Below are 16,384 nucleotides of genomic sequence, written 5' to 3' on the forward strand. Positions count from 1 at the left end.
GCAAAGCGAATAGAATAATGATCATATGGAGCTCAGCAAACCATCAAGTTGTCGCTTCATCGAACTGCGGAATCTTTTTTCTCCCAGAGCTGCTTGTTTGGCGGACCCAAAAGAGGAATGTCGAGAGCATTCGCCGGAACAATGGCACGACTGCGGTAGGTGGTATCCGTAGTCGCTACCGCGCTGCCGGCGGTGGAGATTTACGGGCTTACCGGGATAGATCCCCACCCGCTCGAGTTTCAGAAGGGCTTAAAATGGTACCTTGTCGTCTGAACCGAACCTGCAGGCCGGGGGCTGGCCTTGTTTCACTTTGCGACTCCGGATGAGCGCGGCTGATGTCGACTGGCCCGCCTGTAGAGAGAGGCCTGCAAGCGATCACCGAAACTTGTTCCCTTCTATCCCCCTTTTTGTCTTCATGAGCGATACTACCCTGTGCCAACTCCCATAGTGTCGTGCTCGACTCGGCTGCGCTCATCACCGTCTACAGATAGGTATAGATGGACAGTTTTTCCACACCCCGTGCAACCACACTCAAGTATCGAACCTCATGCGCCGAGGCCACCCTGGCCAGCGCCAACCGACGATCTGAGGGGCGGGAGGCGGTTGACCCCCCTGACCTAGATTAGCCGCACTTGGCACCCTCTTTTTCTGGCCCAGTGTGACTGAAGTTTAGCCTACCGATGATGCTAAAGGTTTAACAGGAACAACCCCGGAGCCCTACCTGTTGCCAGAGAAGAACGGACCGTGAACATGAAGCTGCCCAAGCCACCGCAAGTCAAGTCACATCACTGTCAAACTGCTTGGTATCCACAATGCGCGCAGTGCTGCTTGTCGTCAGAAGAAGTTGGATCCTCGCGCGGTTCGATTTTTCCGCTGGCTGTTCCCTGCGCTTTTGCGCTTGCCTTATGAGGCGTCGCGAAGCTCATTCGCTGTGAGTGTACATGTTGTATCCGTACTTTACAGTACAACATGACAATGTCCGTCAATGGGGCTCCTCCATCCACTGGGATCCATCGACTGTCCATCCAAAAGACCCTTTCATTGTAGCATGGAGAATCCCGGCTTTCAGAGTTAGCTGGGGCGTGGGGATGGATAGGTAACCCGGCAATCAAGCCATCGACTCAGCCAAGGTGTGAGCGGGAAGGAAGAAGGATTTTCTGAACACTCGAGCGTGTTACAAGCTACCACCACAACTGCTTGGTGGCTTGTTCTCCTCCTCCTGCATATAGTACCTTGGATCCCCTTTCCTCCTTCTCTCCTTCCAGCTTGATTTGTTTCTTGACTTGTTCACTTCTTTTTTATACACTCTCTTTCCAAACACACGCAAAGACAGTCTGTTGACCGTCGCTTTCTTTCTTTTCTGTCAACTTTTTTTCAACCCCCCAAGACGATCTGTGATCTGTTCCATTCTTTTCCTTGCAATAGTTTTCTGGTTTTCTCTCGAGAAACAACACGCCAAACCAAACAAACGACTCCCCTGCACCGCGATATCGAGTCTTCATTCATTACCGGTTTACGTTGTTCGTCGAGTCTGAGAAGGAAGAGATAGTCACGTTGTGATTGAAAAGAATCGAACCGATATCGCGAGAAGAATCCCGTGGTCGTAGTTTTAAGAACAAAACAAAACCACTTACACCAAATCCACCACCACCACCACAACATCATCCAAACATGTTCACCATGCTCATCCACACCTTTGTCCTCCTCCTCACTGCCACCGCGGCCCTCGCCGCCCCGGCCGGACGCAGGTGGCCCCGTTTCACTGTTCCTCAGCAGCACTTTGAGGTCCTCGGCATGCGTGCCCAGACGGAGGTGAATCCGTCTGCCGTGCTTGAGGCCACCTGCATCGACCGTAATGCGTACGTCTTTCCACATCCCCACTTACACCACACCAATGTTGCACCTTTGTTTTATTTTATTTATCCTATAATCTTTCCATACTCTGCAATCTTTGTTTCCAAAGAAAACCAAAACTAACACTCACCAGCCACATCGTCTTCCATGACACCGATGTCGCCGAGCTCGCCATCTGTGGCGGCATCTCGGGCTCCGTCTCCGCCTGCAAGGGCAACCCCGTCACGACCATCGGCCAATCCGGCTCCGCCCGCTTCACTCTGAAGGCCACCACCGAGGGCGCCACCATCAACATCACCAAGAACAAGTGGGAGCAGTGCGTCCGTGCCGCCCGCGAAAAGTGCCCCACCGGCAGCGTCCACGCCGTCTGCTCCGGCGGCGCAACCTCTGGAGACGTCGAGTTCACCTTGGACGGCTTGCCTCCTTCGGCCGACCTGTAAGGGCTGCTAGAGTCAAAAACAAAAACCTGTCGGCGGTGGATGAGGGGTTGGCCGGTGATGTGTATTTTTTTTTTTCTTTCCGCTTGGAATTTTCTTCAACGGGATTTTCCAGAGTTGGGATTCCCTTTGCTGGGCATGCCCATGCCTCGGCTTTTAAATATGGAGGGTAAACGACCTATGGGGATAATTCAAGGCCAATGGCAGATCTGGGCTATGCGAAGCCAAGACTTTCTTTGGCAGTATATATATTTGTAGTTACAGGATGTATCTCCCATATATGCAGTATCCGCTAGGGAAACTATGAACAAAGCCACAAAGGCACCCAGCTTCCTCTATTCAAACAACTTCATCGCAAATCTCTTACTTCGTTTTTTCCCCAAGTGAATCCGTAGGGGTATCATAAAAACGCCAAATAACAAATGACCTGCCGCCTCAAAGCTTTTGGGGGCCTCCCAAAAAACCACACACACCCATCTCGCAACACCAGCAAAACCGACAAAAAAAAAAAATCAATAACCGTATCTCGTAGCGCATTCCTCACGATGCGTCTCCAAACAATTCAGCGCGCAGACCCTCGTCCCGCACTTCATACACTTGACCCGACCCCAATACCCGCAGACCTCGCAGAACGACCGGACAGGGTACCGCGTGTCCTCGTCGTCCCACTCCGCCCTCGCGTCCCAGAAACTCAGCATCGGCTGCGCGAGCAACCACCGCAGCTCCTCGTCCGTCGGGGCTGCGGGCACCTTGGACACCAACAGCGGATCGTCGTCGCCGGGGTGTGATGGCGGCGGGGGTTTCTCGTACGGCGCGAGCACGGGACCTGCGTTCTTTTCCTCTTCGGCGGTGGCGGCAGCAGCACCAGCACCAGCTACGGACGGCGCGGGGGTCATTTCCACGTCTTCTGGCTCCGCCGGTTTCGGGGTGGACGTCTTGGAGCGCTTCGCGGCGTTGCGCTTGGTGTGCTGGTTCGGGTGCGGCGGCTTGTTGGCGGGTTTGGCGGTGTGCTGGTTCGGGTGAGGGGCGGGCGCGTTCTCTGCGTGGGAGATCTGCGCGAGGTAGTCGTCGAGGTGGTTGTGGAAGGTCTTTTGGGACTGGAGGATTTTGCGGACGTTGGGTGTGCTTTTGGTTTGGTCTTTTTTGGTACACTCGTTAGCTTTCTTGCGGTCTTCTAGGGTCTCCTAAGACGAATGGGTGTGAAGCTCACTTCTTGATCCCTTGGCAGGGATGGGAATCGATGCGTCCCTCCCGCAGTCGCGGTCTAGCACTTCCAGTTCCTTGCGGATCTTGGCCTCTTGCCTGACTGTAAGGTCCGACGCGGAGGGGTTCGCCTTGTTTCGCGCGGCACGTTTGCGGTTCGTGGGTTGTAGGGCTGCGGCGGCCGGGTTGACGCCCGTGTCCGGGACGTAAGCCCAGCCCGGGGCAGACGTCGTTTTTGTGCTGGCGAGTTCGTAGACGCCAAAGTTGTTCATGGTGGCGGGATGGTGTGTAGAGTTGAGAAAGTGGTAAATGCTAGGCGTCACGGACTATCTTGGTTTGGAGCTTCAATTATTTTTTTGCAGCGAATCAGAGGCGAGCTGATACCAAATGGGGGAATTTTGACCAATGAGATGCAACTGGCGACAGAGGACTGTGAGAGCTCTACCGATTTACTGGTTGAAATAGCTATAGGCAAGCACCACACCGGTATTAGTAACACTCCGGTAAGGCGAGCACAATTAAGATGCTTATACTTAGAAGCTTCAGCTTTTGTTGTCGTCCAAAATATGCCATCATGGCCGTTCCCTGACTGTGAAGCCGACTAAAACCCGGGGGGCGCTGACAAAGGTAGCCGCATTCCCGAACTTCAGTGGACCAGGGAAACCACCCCAGACACAATGCCCCAGAGCAAGCCCCCTTAGTGCCATCACCTAAGTTCTGACCAATGGGACGTCTCCAATGGCAACCCGGCTAATCCCGCCGCACCGGTGCTGGCGGAGGGCAACGGTACCTGAGGTAATGCACCTATGCAGCATAAACGACACAACAGGAGAGCTTCCCGCCTTCGCCCAATCTATTACCGACCCATTCGACACCTTGATCAACGCATCCCATCACAACTAACCTCCACGACCCCCAATCAAGGGCGCCTTTTTTTTTTCGTCTTCTTTGACACATAAAACTTCCAAGCGACATACCCTCCGTCGCTTTTACTTCCCACGCACCTCTCTCCCTTCGACGACACAAACACAGAGACGACACAATGGCTTCCCGCATTCTCGCCCGCGCAGTCCCCCGCGCCTCCGGCCTCCCCATCCGCGCCGCCCGCTCTTTCCAGACCTCTTCCGCCCTGCGCGACGCCGTTGCCGCTCCTCTGCCGGCTCGCAAGCCCGTCGGCGCCTTCCGTGGAGGGTATGTTTGAACCACCTAGCACCTCGGGCTGTTGATGAAGGCTCGCTCCCCGACGCCTCTACACTACGTCATGCCTCCAAACTCAATTGGCCTCGTGTGCTATGCGAGAAGGGAGCATGGGACAGGCTTCTCTGTGGTCTTTGAGAGAACTGGTTGGCTAACCAATTGCGCAATACAGTCTTTTCGGCTTCTTCCTCGGCAGCACCCTCGCCGGCGCCAGCGTCTACTCCTACCTCCTCCAAGAATACAAGACCTCAAACGAGCTCCTGACGGAGGATATCTACGTGCGTCTTTGCATTTGATACTGTCTCTACCTACCGATGACTGCGGCTCTCCCCTCTGACCTACCATGTCTTCTCTTTTGTATTCTTCTCGAGGGTCAGAGGATGGGTCGGTTACATGTTTCTCGCACAAGTGCAGAAGCTATTTCATATCTTTCAGTAGACTGCCCTTCCAGCGCGGCGCACTTTTGTTTTTCTTTCCGAAATCTCTGTTATTTCTTCTTCACCATACTTGAGATCGACACCAGCTAATCAAGTCTTGGTCACACAGGCACTCCAGGCCGCCGTTCAGCGCGTGACCACTTACGTCCAGGCATTGGAGGACAAGATGGACGCCCTCGAGCGCAAGAGGAAATAAGCAGCCAACATCTCTTGACCTTTTGGAGGGAAAGTCAGTGAAGCGAAGGGTACATCGTGGTAATCGGGCCGAGCGAAAGGCGGGGGTTTGGTAGGGCGAAAACACAGCGCAGCACACAATACAGCAGCAGCAGCAGCAGCAGCAGCAGCATCACAATGGTCACGATCGACGTCTCCTCCCCCCAAAGAAAAAAAGCAATCTTCTATTTTTTTTATTCAGTCTCTGAAGTTAACCTTGAATCCGCATCACCCGATGGTTTGTCGATATGCATAATCATGGCTGTTCAAAGGATCAAGAGGGGGGTTTCAAATGTGTGTGTATACCAAAGGTTGTAACAACATGCGCGGACCGGGGGGTGGAAGGGCAATATCACGCAATGCATACCCTAGCAGTTCCTGTCCAGCCATTATTTGCCATGGGGTGGTGATTGTTTTTGCTTGCTCCGTTAGCTTCGGGTAATGGTGAATGACAAGTACGTGTGGTCTACATCAGGGTACCCCGTCCAATCCGAGCAGTCGAAATACTCAAACAACATGAAGCTTATGTTCCGCGGATACAATGAGAGTTATTCTGAAGCTGACAGACCGAGAGAGGGCCATTACTATGCCTGCGTACCGAGAGTTCTGGTAGAAGACATATGAATATGTGCCACCATCATTCACTCGATTATTAACCACAATACATTCATGTCAGTTACCAGAAGGCAGAATGAAACGCCACTGATCCCTCCCTAGCCTTGGCTATGGGGGCCTGGACTCTGCTCCTGGTCCGGTTGATAAGTGATTTCCGTGGCTTGTAACAGCTCATGCTGACTTTTCTACTTTCAATATACTATATCATCCCCCCCCCCCCAAATAATCAATTACAAGTCTCGTACATAACTACAGTAACAGCACCTTCAGGATCAAGTTAAGGGAAATTGGTATCACAACTAAGAACCAAGCTTGTAAAGTGATGGAGCCGAAATGACATCCCGATCCTCCGACTTCGTGTAGATCAACGCATCTAAAACGTGATGATGTATATTAAGGTAACAATTCAAAGCGCACAGTGGTATAGTTCAAACAAGTGACAACCTTCCATAACCCCCAAACGCCACCCCTTCGTCAAGTCATATGCCGAAACCAAGTTTCACTTTCTACCTCTAGAAAACGCCTCAACCTTCCCCATAAGACTCTTCAGCCCGACGCCCCTTTCGCAGTTCGACGTCAACCAGGCCTCCATCTTCTCCCTGACGCCCCGCATGCTCTTGAGCACAGGCATACTGCCGCCCTCCTCGTCCGCAACGAAGGAGCCGGGGTTCAGCAGCAAGTCGAAGCACTCGCCCCAAATCTCCGTCTGCCAGTAGCGCTTGAGACTCTCGCGGATACGGTACTTGCGTCCAGCAAGACCGATGCCTCCCTGGTCGCAGCGGACCGTCTCGATGTACTTGCCGAACAGCAGGCAGTAGACGATACCGGCGAGGCCATGGTAGTCAATCTGCCACGTCCACGGGCGACCCTCGCGCATCTCAGCACAGTCCTGCGCGCTGGTCTTCCAGTCCGCGACGAAAGCCACATCGGCCTGGAAGTTGCGCATGTCAATGCCGCGACCAAAGTCGATGAGCGTCACGCCCCTCGTGTCCCAGCCGCCGGAGCCGTCAGCGCGATACTGCGTCTCGAGCGGGTGACTGTTGGCGTTGCCGTCCAGGCGGAGCAGGCAGTTGTCGACCTTCAGATCGCCATGGAGGACGCCGCGGGCATGCAGAGCCTCAACGGTGCGGAAAAGCTCAATGGTGAAGAACATGGCCAGCTGCTCGTCCATAACCGCAGATGGCTCGGCGCGGAAGAAGTTGACAACATCAAGGAGACTTCCATGGGAGTGATAGGGGAGGAAAAGGAAGCCCTCATCCTCGTACAGGTGGAATTCATGCGCGTACGAAATGGAGGCGGACGCGCGGTGCTGGGGACCGAGACGGTTATGAGCGACGCGCATCATGTGGAACTCCCACGGCGACGGGGGAAGTTCCATCTTGAGCGCCTCCAAGGCTGAACGGTGGCTGACGGCAAACGCGCCCTTGCCCATGGCCACGACCCCATCCTCGTCATCCTCATCGACGGTCGAGTTCTCCACGAGGTAGACGGGAGCAAAAGCACCGGCACCTAGCTCCTTCCTAATGACGTACTGGGTTGAGACATCGGGAAACTGAACGGTCACCATCGCACAGGCGTTGCTGGTGCGCTCGCCCTTGGCTGCCTTTGACATGGCCTTGGCGAACTTGCGGATCTCGTTGCCCTTCTCGTACTTCTCGTCACGGTGATCGTAGAAGCCAGGGTAAGAGGTCAAAGGAGGCTGCATGTTGGAGAGAATTTCTTCCCGGACCGCATCATCAACAGGATTGCACTGAAGCTCCTTGATAATAGGGCCCTTTTGAGGCGGCGGCTTGGAGGCAACCTTTGGCTTGCTAAGAAGAGGCTGAGGGATCTTGACAGGACTGAACCCACTCAAAACTTCCCTCAGAGGACTGCTGCCGGGCTCCTGCATGTCGTCCTCTTCTTCGTCAATGGTAGACGCAGCATAGTCGCGGCTCGGTGTCTCAAACTTCGCCTTGCGTTCGGTAAACGCCAGGGAAGACTCAGTCCTCTCCGTAATCGGGGTCATGAACGGAAGTCGGTTGTTAGCAATCTCGGCCGCATCCCTAAACGGCCGTGTCCTAGGCTCATAATCCTCAGGCGGTATCGGCACAAACATTGTCTTCGTTCTGGGCAGGTAGTCGTCGTCTTCTTCATCTTCTTCATCCTCTTCCTCTCCTTCCGAGTCCCTAGGTTCTTGAGAGATTGTGTTTTCATCTAAGACAGGGCCAGAAGGCTCGGCATAATTAGGATCCATCAGGTCAGAGGCTTGAGTGTTGTCAACATCAGCTTCAGTGGCATCCCCGCTAACATCTGGGACGTGCTTGCGAGTTGAGAAATCCGACCATTCGCTGATGCTCTTGGCGTCCGACGCAGCGTCGTCACCTTCGTCATCTTCATCAGCGTCATCGCCCATGTCAACTTGGCGAGTGGTCATGGTGCTCTCCGCTTCGGTATAATCGCCGTCCGACTCATAGTCATCGTCTTCGTCGCTCTCTTCCTCCTCCTCCTCCTCTTCTTGAGGGGTAGACTGAAGAGGCTGGTTGAAAATCTCGTAAATCTCATCCGTTGCAGCTCTGGTGTGGATGGTCATTGTTGGCTCGGCTGTGTTTCTCTTCTTCAACTTGGGCCTAGACGGCGAATCCAGGTTTGCTTTGACTGGGGGCTTATTAGTGGTGGGGTCAGAGGCCAAAACACGTAGACTTACTTATTTGTGTCTCGTTGACCTCCATCACCTTCTTCTTCTTACTCTTGCTCTTCTCCTTCATGATGGCACCGTTTTCGTCCATCATGACTGTTTCGGTGTGAACCACCAGCTTCTCCTGCACCATCTGGCCAAGGTCATCAATAACAGGGGGTTCGACATTCATCACTTCGGGCTGAGTGTTCTCTGTCAACGGCTCATCATCCCAGTTACGCCCAAGCCAGCCCCGGTTCATGGCCCAGATCTCCTCGAAAGCCAATTCAGATCCAGGCTCCTCGGGAGTGGGATACACGGCCTCTAGCTTGACAAAGATGCGCTCCCTCTTGCCACTAGCTGGGTTCACTACTATCTGATTCTTGGAAGGCACAAGTGTGATATGAGATTTCGACATTTGCGCTCGTGATTGTGATCGTGATTGAAGTTGCGCTTTAGGCTGCAACTGAGACTGAAATACAAAAACGCCATAAAGCCACCCATTAGTCCTAAAATCATCAACATCTGGGCAATGGGAGGTGCAAGTGAACGCAGAACTTACCGTATCCCTGAAAATCGCCATCTTGGGAGCAGTGCTCTTCTTTCCTCCCGCCTTCAACGTCTCACCCGCCCACGGCTTGGGCTCCATCACGTTCTCCTTCTTTCGGTCGGCCAGGGAGCCGATGCTGTCCCAGCCCTTGGATCCAGATCCACGCGCCGACAACGCTGGGGGTGCGGCGTCGGCATCTGAAAATATGGCCATCTTGGCCTTTCCAGGCTTTGAGGCAGGGCCACCGACACCCGCACTTGGGCGAGGTGCCTGAGGGTCTGCAGGGGCTGCAGCGGCCGCGCGAGCAGCCGCGAAGGGGTCGATCTTTGCAGCCAGAGCAGGTCGCATGGTGGGGAGCGCCGGTGACGAAGGTCTAACGGCTTCCTCTGGTTGTTGTGCGAGCCTCTCCTCGAACTCTTTGAACTTGCGCAGCAAGCGCTGCACTGGCCTGGCCTCGCGCTCGATTCCCAGCTTGTAGACTTCCTCAGCCTGGTTCCACCTGCCGGCACCCTCAAGCCAAGCAGCGTATTCTTCGTAGAACAGAGCCAGACTCTCGCCGATGCTGTGTCTGGACAGGAAGAGGAAGGTTTCGCGGGGTGAGTCAGCGAAGAACTGAATGTAAAGAACCCAGAGCTTGAGATATCTGGGGTCGTTCTTGTACTGTGCTGAGTTGATGAAGATTTTTGTTGCGCGCTCCAGCAGCGTGTGAAGTTGGGATGCTGGTGTAGCCTGTGCCGAGGGGTATGCGTCTAGGGTCCAGCGCACGTAGCGGTCGAAGATGTCGAGGGGGTCGTCCGACTCTGAAATGTTCTGGATTTCCTCCTCGTACTCTGCGCGGATGCAGTCATTGACATTTTTGGTATCGGATGGTGTGGGTGTGTCGACCTTGTGCAGAGGAGACGGCGAGAACAGTTCAGCCAGCTTTTTGGCAGAGCGTCCGCTGGGTAGCGCCTGGATGTTTTCTTTTTGCGCTTCGATGATGTCGAAGTTGATGAGGTCGTCGGAAGCTGCCATGGTTAGTATCGTCGCGGCAAATAGCCGGAACTTCCTCAGATTAATTGTTGCTGAAGTTTTGTGTTTGAATTGTCGAATTCTGTAGCGGGGGGAGGAAGACTGAAATGGTTGTTTAATGTTGTGATGTTGATCTCGATAACGATAACAGGGGTAGACAGGGGCTTGTGTGGCGCGTTGTCGTAGCAACGGTCACTGCCGATTATGTAAAGTAGACCCCACTATTGAGGCAAATCGACCACTCGAAGCAAGTCAGTGTTATGGCGGCAGAACCGACTGTCATAGGCAAGCAATTAAAATGACTCGAGGTCACTCTAGGCAGGTTCCTCAAAGGATGGATTCATGAAGCAGTTTGATATTATTGGCGATTGATTGGCCGCCTTCAATCTCACCCAGGGTTAGCACCTCAGCTTCAACTTTCCGTTTTCTTTTCTTTTCTTTTCTTTTTTCACATTAATTGACAAGCATTACTTGAATGTCTTTCGAACGAATCAATAAATGGTCTAACTATGCTACCCTTATCCATCAACATGCAACTCCACTGGCTAAACGTCATTGTTTGAGAGGTAGTGCAGCACGGACGGAGCAGCAGCTCTTATCTTTTCCCGGAGACCGGAGGAAAGACTTCGGCGATGTGGACCCCAAAGGACCGGAGCACCATGCCGGCTCATCGGACCACTAAGGCCTCCAAGGAGACGATGAAGGCAGGATCACAGAATTGGGTGCGGTAAAGACGTCTCAACTATGTTTCGCACCATTTTGGGTTTAGGCTATGCCACCCACGAGGCCGATCATAGGTGGAACAGAAGATCGTTGGGACGAGCGCTGTACCTTCGGATGGTCCTGAAACCGGGTTACGTGCGTCCATTGTCGCGTAGCTTTCGCAAAACACTCGCATGCTACATAAAACGTGGGCACGCTTAGGCACATGTATTGAATTAGAGACCACTAAAAGGTTGGGTCTTGTGTGACTTTCCCGTTTCCTCGGTTGGGATTTGGGCTTTATTGTGTGTTTCTTCCCCAGACAAACGGATCGACGAAGCGTTTATGGCGGCCACCATCCATCAGCATTTGCAATGATGAAGCCAGAAACCGACGACAACCAGCCTTTCTTGGGCTTTCGAGACGACCCAACAAAGGGAAGCTCTTCAGAAGATGAAGAGAACGGAGGCAGTGACAATACTATTCGACACCAGCAGCACGCTCTGAAAACATCACGCAGCCGGAGATATCTTCGAGATTTCCTCGTGTTTCTAGCAACATCTCTGGTCTGGGTTCTCGCCATCTCCTTCATACCTGGGCTTCAAACTCCGGCAGATACTCCGAGTCCCTCGATGCCTTCACCCTCGTCTAATGTGTCGTTGCCACTACCACAAGTTGGACAAGATGGCAAGGCAGGAAGTAACCTACCTGGAACAATAGCAGGAGTCGCCACGGCTCAGATGCACAACATTACCTCAGGCGCGAAACTAGTCTCCTGTGGAAATTCCACTCAGGAGGCGAAGAAGAATGGATGCAAGTACGACACGCTGCTAAACCACTGGGTACCATCTCAGTGTTACGACAAAGAATTCGAGCTGGAATACATGGACGATGATAGCTGGTTTGCCTATGCCGAGTAAGTCAGACCATAACATCTATCTTGAACCCCTTGTCAAAGAAGACTTGCATGCTAAAGGCACATTTCCCGCACAGCAAGAACCTGTCACAGCGACTTACCCGCGAGGCGATGGGCGACAGAGACTCGTACTATACTTCAATCGCGGATCACGTTAACCACTGTTCAATGCTGTGGAAGAAGCAATTCTGGACCATATTTGAGGACAGACGAGTGTTCGACACGGTGATTGTCAACTCTTATCATACGGAACACTGCGCCGATTTCCTCAAGGACTTGTGGGGGTCGAATCGTACCGAGCCGACATTTGTCAGAGTAGCGTACTCAGGCTGCTGGGTGCGGTGAGGAACTGGGTAGCCGCGATAAAACAGGGGTTGTGACAAGATGGGCCTTGATGGCCAAGCTCGCACGCAGCAAAACTTGGGCGTGGCCCTCTCTGTTTCTGCTAGAAGTGGCCATTTTGGACTGACCGACTTGGCGAAAATACAAGCTTGGCTGAGCGAGGTGTAATTGACCGTACCTATATAGCCTTGGCAACCTTGCTCAAAGTCCTCACAGCGTTGGCGTTCATATTAGTTGTTTTCTTAGCGTTTTGAACTTTGGTAAACATCAAATGAAGGGTAGGTAGTCTAAAAATTTCATCTATAAGCATATCATAAGCTGGAGCATTCTCCAAAAATTTACCAACTGTGTAAGAAACCCTGAAAGACTAATGTGGTCAGACAACCACCCTTACCCAAGATGAACTTAGTCTGTTCTAAAGGGACAAACTTTTAGTTTAGATGGCGGTCCCAGCTTCATTTTGGCAGTCTTTGACCATTTGGTGATTGGATTGTATTTAACTGCCTATTGTTTGTGCTAGCACAGGGTATGATGACATCTTAAGCCGTATATTGTCTCAAGAGACTGTGTAGCGATCAGTATATTTAGTTTATTTTGTATCCTCAGCTTATATGAGGTTTATTTGATCCAGATAAATGACACCGCATGAGGGATCAAGGTTCTCGAATTGATCCAGCCCTAAACTTGAGGTTGCCTTCGTGATAATCGGAAACAGCACGTAAGGGGTATGCCAATATTACCGCGTTTGACAATCATTTACCAAGGAAAAATTATGGATGAACGAAAATAATCAACTTTCGAACTAACTGATTATTTTTTTGGTAAAAAGTTCGATAGTTGAAGTTGCCCTTGCGTCCTAGGTGCTGATTTTGGATATCTTGGGCTCCCCGTTTTAAGTACCCCAAGACACCTGCCCTAAGTACCACTCTCACCAGCCACGACCTGGAGAACCTAGAACCACAGAGTCCATTTTAAGGAGGATAGTTTAGATTGTTTCTATAAACTACTGATTCTATTATTGATCGTTTAGATAATAAACTTGATTTCAGGCCACGCTGGCTATCTCGTGACCTCCCAAAGAGCCTGTCTTCAGTAGTAGCCTTCGTGACAACCAACAAACCATACAATCTGAAGTTCAAAATACTAAAAAAAGCTGTTATTTATACTGCAATTGTGTGTGTTTCTGATAGTCCTGCCATTATGGCTTTTACCGTCGCTTTCCCAACATGGCTGACAAAGTGGCACCACTTTGAAGCAGATACTTTCTTCTTCCTGCCTTATGATGAGAGATGGGGCTGTGATGTTGGCACAGCTATCAGAACGGCCGGTAACAAAACGATGGAGCGACAACAGAAGCAGCATACGCAGAGCGTTCTCTTATCGTTTCTGAGGTTGTCGATGTACAAGAGCTCTTGATACATTGAGAGGCAGTGACTTATTGTAACTACCTAGCTAGAATTGAGGCCATATGGGATCCACGTCCCTCAACTATCGTCTAGTGTGCGATGACGTACCAAAAACTCGTGGAACGGATTTCTATCTCAGTCCGCTCCAAATATTACAATCAATAGGTAAGTCTTTTTTGTAAGGTGATAGGTGCGTTTCCGAAATGGATCTTTGCCGCTTATTCCCTAATCCCTGTTAGCCAGGGTACTTTTGCTTTTTCCTTTTTTTGTTGGAAGCACTCCATTCCAATTTACTGCTCCAACAGAAGCCAATTTATAAAAATCTAGGTTAAGAGGAAAGAGACCGCCCCTTCTGTTGCGACGACATAACACTACAACTAGGGGCCGCTGCATGCCCCACAACCTATTTCGTGCATAACCAGAGTAAAAATAAAACAGATAATCTCTCTGCATTGGCTTTTCTAGCCTATCCCTTTCACACAACATCTCAACATACCATGGCCAGCATCTCCATCATCGGTCGAAGCCGCCACGCCTCGCTCAACAACCCAAGGGGTAACACTCTCTCCCACCGTCTCTTAAGAGTCATCAATGGACCGCCACTACACTTTTCCTCATTGAAACTGAACCCCCTACCTCTTCAACTTCCGCTAATTCGCCCATCCCCATTCACCTACCTCGCACATTACCATTCTAGCCCTCGATGCGCAATTAAAAGCGTTTCGGCTTGTGGGAGCTGGGAGACCTGGGAGGCCCGGGATCTTTCTGAGTTGCCAGACAGTGTAGCTGGCTATCGCAACGACGAGCTCCGGTTCATCTCCTTAGGCATGATCAGGACTGGGTACCATCGCTGGGGCTTTGTTGTTTACCGCTGTACCTACGATGATCAGGACCTGTGGGACCGCTACCTAAGTCAGCTTAAGGAGAACTCCTACAACCAGCTGGTTGACGGCCGTCGAGCCGAGTTACTGGAACAGTATCTTGACTGGGTTGTGATTGAGGACCGCGACACTTTGAACAATGCTTCTAAAGCTGATGTTAGAAAGCATTTTAACCAGTGGGTTTCCGAGCACGCTGCTGAGACATCTGCCCACCCCGATATCATCGACCTTCCCCGTTTTAGATACTGTCTCTATGTCGACCAAAAGTGCCTCAATACTCTTGAGCCCTTTCAAAAGTCAGAACTCCCTCCAATTTCTAAGAAGCGAAAAACCAAAGACACCGAAAAGCCAATGGTAGTTGCTTTTATCGACCGCCTTTGGACGCCGAATCAAGAATATGAGCAAAAAGTCGGTTTTAGAGACGAGGTGGAAGATGATGAGAATGATATTGAGTCCGAGGAAGATGAAGAGAATGACTACATTTACGACCCTATGGCAGAGGGAGGCTACCCACCCGTTGAAGGTTGTGATAAGAAGTATGTTGGATGGGAGTATAGATCGGCTGTTTATATAACGTCGGCTTACAATGAGCTTTACGGCTTTAGACTAGACGATGTTTTGGACTATGTCAGGCCTCCTGCAATTTATCCCCTTGGGATGGAGGTTATGCCAGAATAGCAGAGGATATTAAAACGGAGACTATCTACTGTTTTACAACTTAGTAAAGCTAAGAAATATGTATCACTGCTGCTAGTGGACCCTCCTAGGGGTTTGCGATGTGATAAGACGGGCATATCTTTTCAAGTGCTTCCTGAAAAATGAATGAATTAGTCTTCCTCTTTTCTTCTTATTGTAGGAGAGGGACACAAGCTGTAACTGCCTAATTGTCTATAGAGGCCAGCTCAGCGCAGACTAAGAGCCATACGGATTAAGATACCAACGTCTTTTTAGTCCGATCAGCACGCCAGAGGAACCTTCAGCCTACAGAGTCTTTGGACATGGAAGAACCCAGGTAGACTACTAATCAAGAGAAAATTATCGAACTTGAAGCTGAAGACCCTCCGATTAGACATACGAAATAGGCGATCCTCCTCCTGAAGCTGGTTTTATCTACAGACCTCTGATCAGAAGACTTTGGGGTCGAACTGGGTGGCATATAATAATGCCTTTGCTGCCTAAATGTTGTCAGCCTCCATGCTAACCCTGCTTCACACTAAGGAGCGCTTTCACTGCCCTTACTGCTCTAGTAATGAATCATACTAATGTCGAGGATTGGAAACGCATCCCTTGTGTCTTACATAGTTTCAACATATACAAAAGCATAACCAGGATATTAAGAAGCCAAGACTGGCATTTAGTTGTAGTAGTTTGATAATTATCGTTTAGCTAACGTCTCAGCTCCCACACCATGTTTCTTTTAGATGCTGCGTACGGTGGTGGTGGGGCGGCTTCTTCATTGTTATGGTATTTGCTTGATGCACGTATCCGAGAAATTACATGGGTTGAGGAGCAACTCCATCGAGTTATAAAGAATTTCGAGTAACTAAGTATGCTGCCTGAGCATGCAATTTCTTCTCTTCTCGCAGAACTGACTGTCAACCCTAAACCCCTTGACCTAAGTGGGTATCACCAACTTCATATCCACCTTCGCTTGTGCTTCCAACATCTCAATATCCGAGATTAAATCCTCGATAGTCTAGTGGTGAGGATGCGAGCTTGTCACGCTCGAGACCGGGGTTCAATTCCCCGTCGAGGAGTTCATCTTTTGACTCTGGCGTTGATTTTTGTTGATATTGACGTTGACACAATCTTGATGTTTGGAGGTTGGTGGGACGGAGCTTCTAGGCCCCGCTGACGAGTGAGAAGGGCGTCTTGTTGTGTTGAAGCTAACTGATGCTGTGAAGGTTGCTCAGAACTAGACATTGGGGTTGTGATGGGTTGTGAGTGTTGGTTAACATGCGATA

The 16,384-nt window shown here is 51.1% G+C and overlaps 6 protein-coding genes across 6 annotated transcripts; 4 read left to right on the forward strand and 2 right to left on the reverse strand.

The window, feature by feature from the left end:
• Positions 1 to 1,671: 1,671 nt before the first annotated feature.
• On the forward strand, positions 1,672 to 2,294 carry CTRU02_205750 (uncharacterized protein; the record flags this gene model as incomplete). The annotated part of the gene is made up of 2 exons (XM_036727740.1): positions 1,672 to 1,859; positions 1,988 to 2,294. The coding sequence occupies 2 exons, from the start codon at positions 1,672 to 1,674 to the stop codon at positions 2,292 to 2,294; spliced, it is 495 nt and encodes a 164-aa protein (XP_036580696.1).
• Positions 2,295 to 2,803: 509 nt separating this feature from the next.
• Positions 2,804 to 3,766, reverse strand: CTRU02_205751 (HIT zinc finger; the record flags this gene model as incomplete). Its single annotated transcript, XM_036727741.1, has 2 exons — positions 2,804 to 3,429; positions 3,502 to 3,766. 2 exons carry the CDS (start codon positions 3,764 to 3,766, stop codon positions 2,804 to 2,806), a joined length of 891 nt encoding a protein of 296 aa, XP_036580697.1.
• A 770-nt stretch (positions 3,767 to 4,536) lies between these two features.
• Positions 4,537 to 5,324, forward strand: CTRU02_205752 (uncharacterized protein; the record flags this gene model as incomplete). The annotated part of the gene is made up of 3 exons (XM_036727742.1): positions 4,537 to 4,685; positions 4,864 to 4,969; positions 5,238 to 5,324. The coding sequence occupies 3 exons, from the start codon at positions 4,537 to 4,539 to the stop codon at positions 5,322 to 5,324; spliced, it is 342 nt and encodes a 113-aa protein (XP_036580698.1).
• Positions 5,325 to 6,455: 1,131 nt separating this feature from the next.
• Positions 6,456 to 10,176, reverse strand: CTRU02_205753 (checkpoint protein kinase; the record flags this gene model as incomplete). Its single annotated transcript, XM_036727743.2, has 3 exons — positions 6,456 to 8,593; positions 8,643 to 9,084; positions 9,175 to 10,176. The coding sequence occupies 3 exons, from the start codon at positions 10,174 to 10,176 to the stop codon at positions 6,456 to 6,458; spliced, it is 3,582 nt and encodes a 1,193-aa protein (XP_036580699.2).
• Positions 10,177 to 11,249: 1,073 nt separating this feature from the next.
• On the forward strand, positions 11,250 to 12,136 carry CTRU02_205754 (uncharacterized protein; the record flags this gene model as incomplete). The annotated part of the gene is made up of 2 exons (XM_036727745.1): positions 11,250 to 11,791; positions 11,869 to 12,136. The coding sequence occupies 2 exons, from the start codon at positions 11,250 to 11,252 to the stop codon at positions 12,134 to 12,136; spliced, it is 810 nt and encodes a 269-aa protein (XP_036580701.1).
• A 1,900-nt stretch (positions 12,137 to 14,036) lies between these two features.
• CTRU02_205755 (uncharacterized protein) lies at positions 14,037 to 15,098 on the forward strand (the record flags this gene model as incomplete). Its single annotated transcript, XM_036727746.1, has 1 exon — positions 14,037 to 15,098. One exon carries the CDS (start codon positions 14,037 to 14,039, stop codon positions 15,096 to 15,098), a length of 1,062 nt encoding a protein of 353 aa, XP_036580702.1.
• Between the last annotated feature and the right edge of the window lie 1,286 nt (positions 15,099 to 16,384).

Source organism: Colletotrichum truncatum (genome assembly GCF_014235925.2).
Source record: "Colletotrichum truncatum strain CMES1059 chromosome Unknown Contig_0003, whole genome shotgun sequence".
NCBI classification, from domain to species: Eukaryota; Fungi; Ascomycota; class Sordariomycetes; order Glomerellales; family Glomerellaceae; genus Colletotrichum; species Colletotrichum truncatum.